The sequence below is a fragment of the Rosa rugosa genome, chromosome 3 (genome assembly GCF_958449725.1).
Source record: "Rosa rugosa chromosome 3, drRosRugo1.1, whole genome shotgun sequence".
In the NCBI taxonomy this organism is placed as follows: Eukaryota; Viridiplantae; Streptophyta; class Magnoliopsida; order Rosales; family Rosaceae; genus Rosa; species Rosa rugosa.
Window position 1 is genome coordinate 51,391,851 of NC_084822.1, and position 1,566 is coordinate 51,393,416.

The window sequence follows — 1,566 nt, forward strand, 5'->3', positions numbered from 1 at the left end:
TCTTCTTCTTCCTCCCTTCCCTTCCCTTCTCTCTCCCTTTCTCTGTGGCTAAGTCTCTGATCAAATAAACTTAAATCAACTTGAATTTCATATTCTTTTCGATAGCTTCTTTTCGATAACTAAGTTTCTACAAATCCATGTACTTTGGTTTCCATTAACAAAATCATTTTGCAGAGATTCAAAGTTTCAATTTCGATGAAAAAAAGTTTCCAACTTTAAACCCTTTTGCTCAATCTTTGCAAAACCCAAGCAACCCAAAATCAAAGCCAATGGCTTTATCCATGTGGGTCTCTTTAAAATCTTCATTTCTGCAAAACCCAGATCCTCTTTTGCCCCAAATCTCACGCCCAAGTTGTCACTCCCAATCTCCACGAACCCCAGCGATCCGCTGCGGTCTGCGTGAGCTCCGAGAGAGAATTGATTCCATTAAGAGCACCCAGAAAATCACAGAAGCCATGAAGCTTGTAGCGGCTGCCAGGGTACGAAGAGCTCAAGACGCAGTCATCAATGGCCGGCCCTTCTCTGAGACCCTTGTGGAGGTTTTATACGACATCAATGAGCAGCTTCAAGGTGAAGACGTTGATATCCCTTTGACTAATGTTAGACCTGTCAAGAAAGTAGCCCTTGTGGTCATTACCAGTGATAGAGGTCTGTGTGGTGGTTTCAACAATGCATTGACTAAGAAAGCGCAGACCCGAATTGTGGAGTTGAGGAAATTTGGATTGGAGGTGGTTCTGATCAGCGTTGGGAAGAAGGGAAACTCGTATTTTATGCGTAGGCTGGAGATTAAGGTGGATAGGTTGATGGAAGGAGGGGCGTTTCCGACTGCGAAAGAAACTTCAATCAACTTAAATCCCCTTCTCAATCCGATAGCTTCTTTTCCTTTGATTATCGTCATTCCCTCCTTCTCTTCTTCCTGCTTCATCTCCACCATTTATGGGTTCTTAGTTCTTACAGAGAAGGGAAGAAAAAAGGAAAGGGAAGAAGAAGAAGACGACACGATATGGTGCTTCAGTCCACCAATGTGAGTTTGTAAACTCTTTATTATTAGCCGTTGGATTGACTGATGCTGATGTGGCAGCTTCATAGCAAATTATAGCATATCATAGCAAAAAGAAATTATAGTAGAGAAGTCACCGTGACTAATTCTAATGAGCTAACAGCCTAACACAACCTATGAACTGGAAGGATTGAATATGGTTAGCTAGTGGTCTAAATAGTAGGTGGAATCCATTGACTTTACCAACAACAAAATTTTGCTAAATTTCAACAGAATCACGCTTTTTGTGAAGCACGGACTGCACTTCGCTATTCTAGTGCGGATAATTTATGCTTCTTTAAGCGCATGATTAATCAAAATGAGGATCAGGGTACAAATGGAAGTGTCTCAAGTTTGGCCAACCCCCAACTCAAGAATCAAGACGATGATTCTCCTTCTCCATCATCACCCTCCCGTGTACAGTGTACTCGTGAAGCTCGTTCCATATTATTCCAGAATGACAAAATAAAATCGCAATTTGAGTTTCATATAGTGAGTGTATCACTGCTATCTGAAAGTGCAATAAG

General features: G+C 41.5%; 1 protein-coding gene across 1 annotated transcript; it reads left to right on the forward strand.

The window, feature by feature from the left end:
* The first annotated feature begins 234 nt into the window (after positions 1-234).
* LOC133737921 (ATP synthase gamma chain, chloroplastic-like) lies at positions 235-1,028 on the forward strand. The gene has a single exon (XM_062165382.1). It carries the CDS (start codon positions 270-272, stop codon positions 1,026-1,028), a length of 759 nt encoding a protein of 252 aa, XP_062021366.1. The 5' UTR covers positions 235-269.
* Positions 1,029-1,566: the final 538 nt, after the last annotated feature.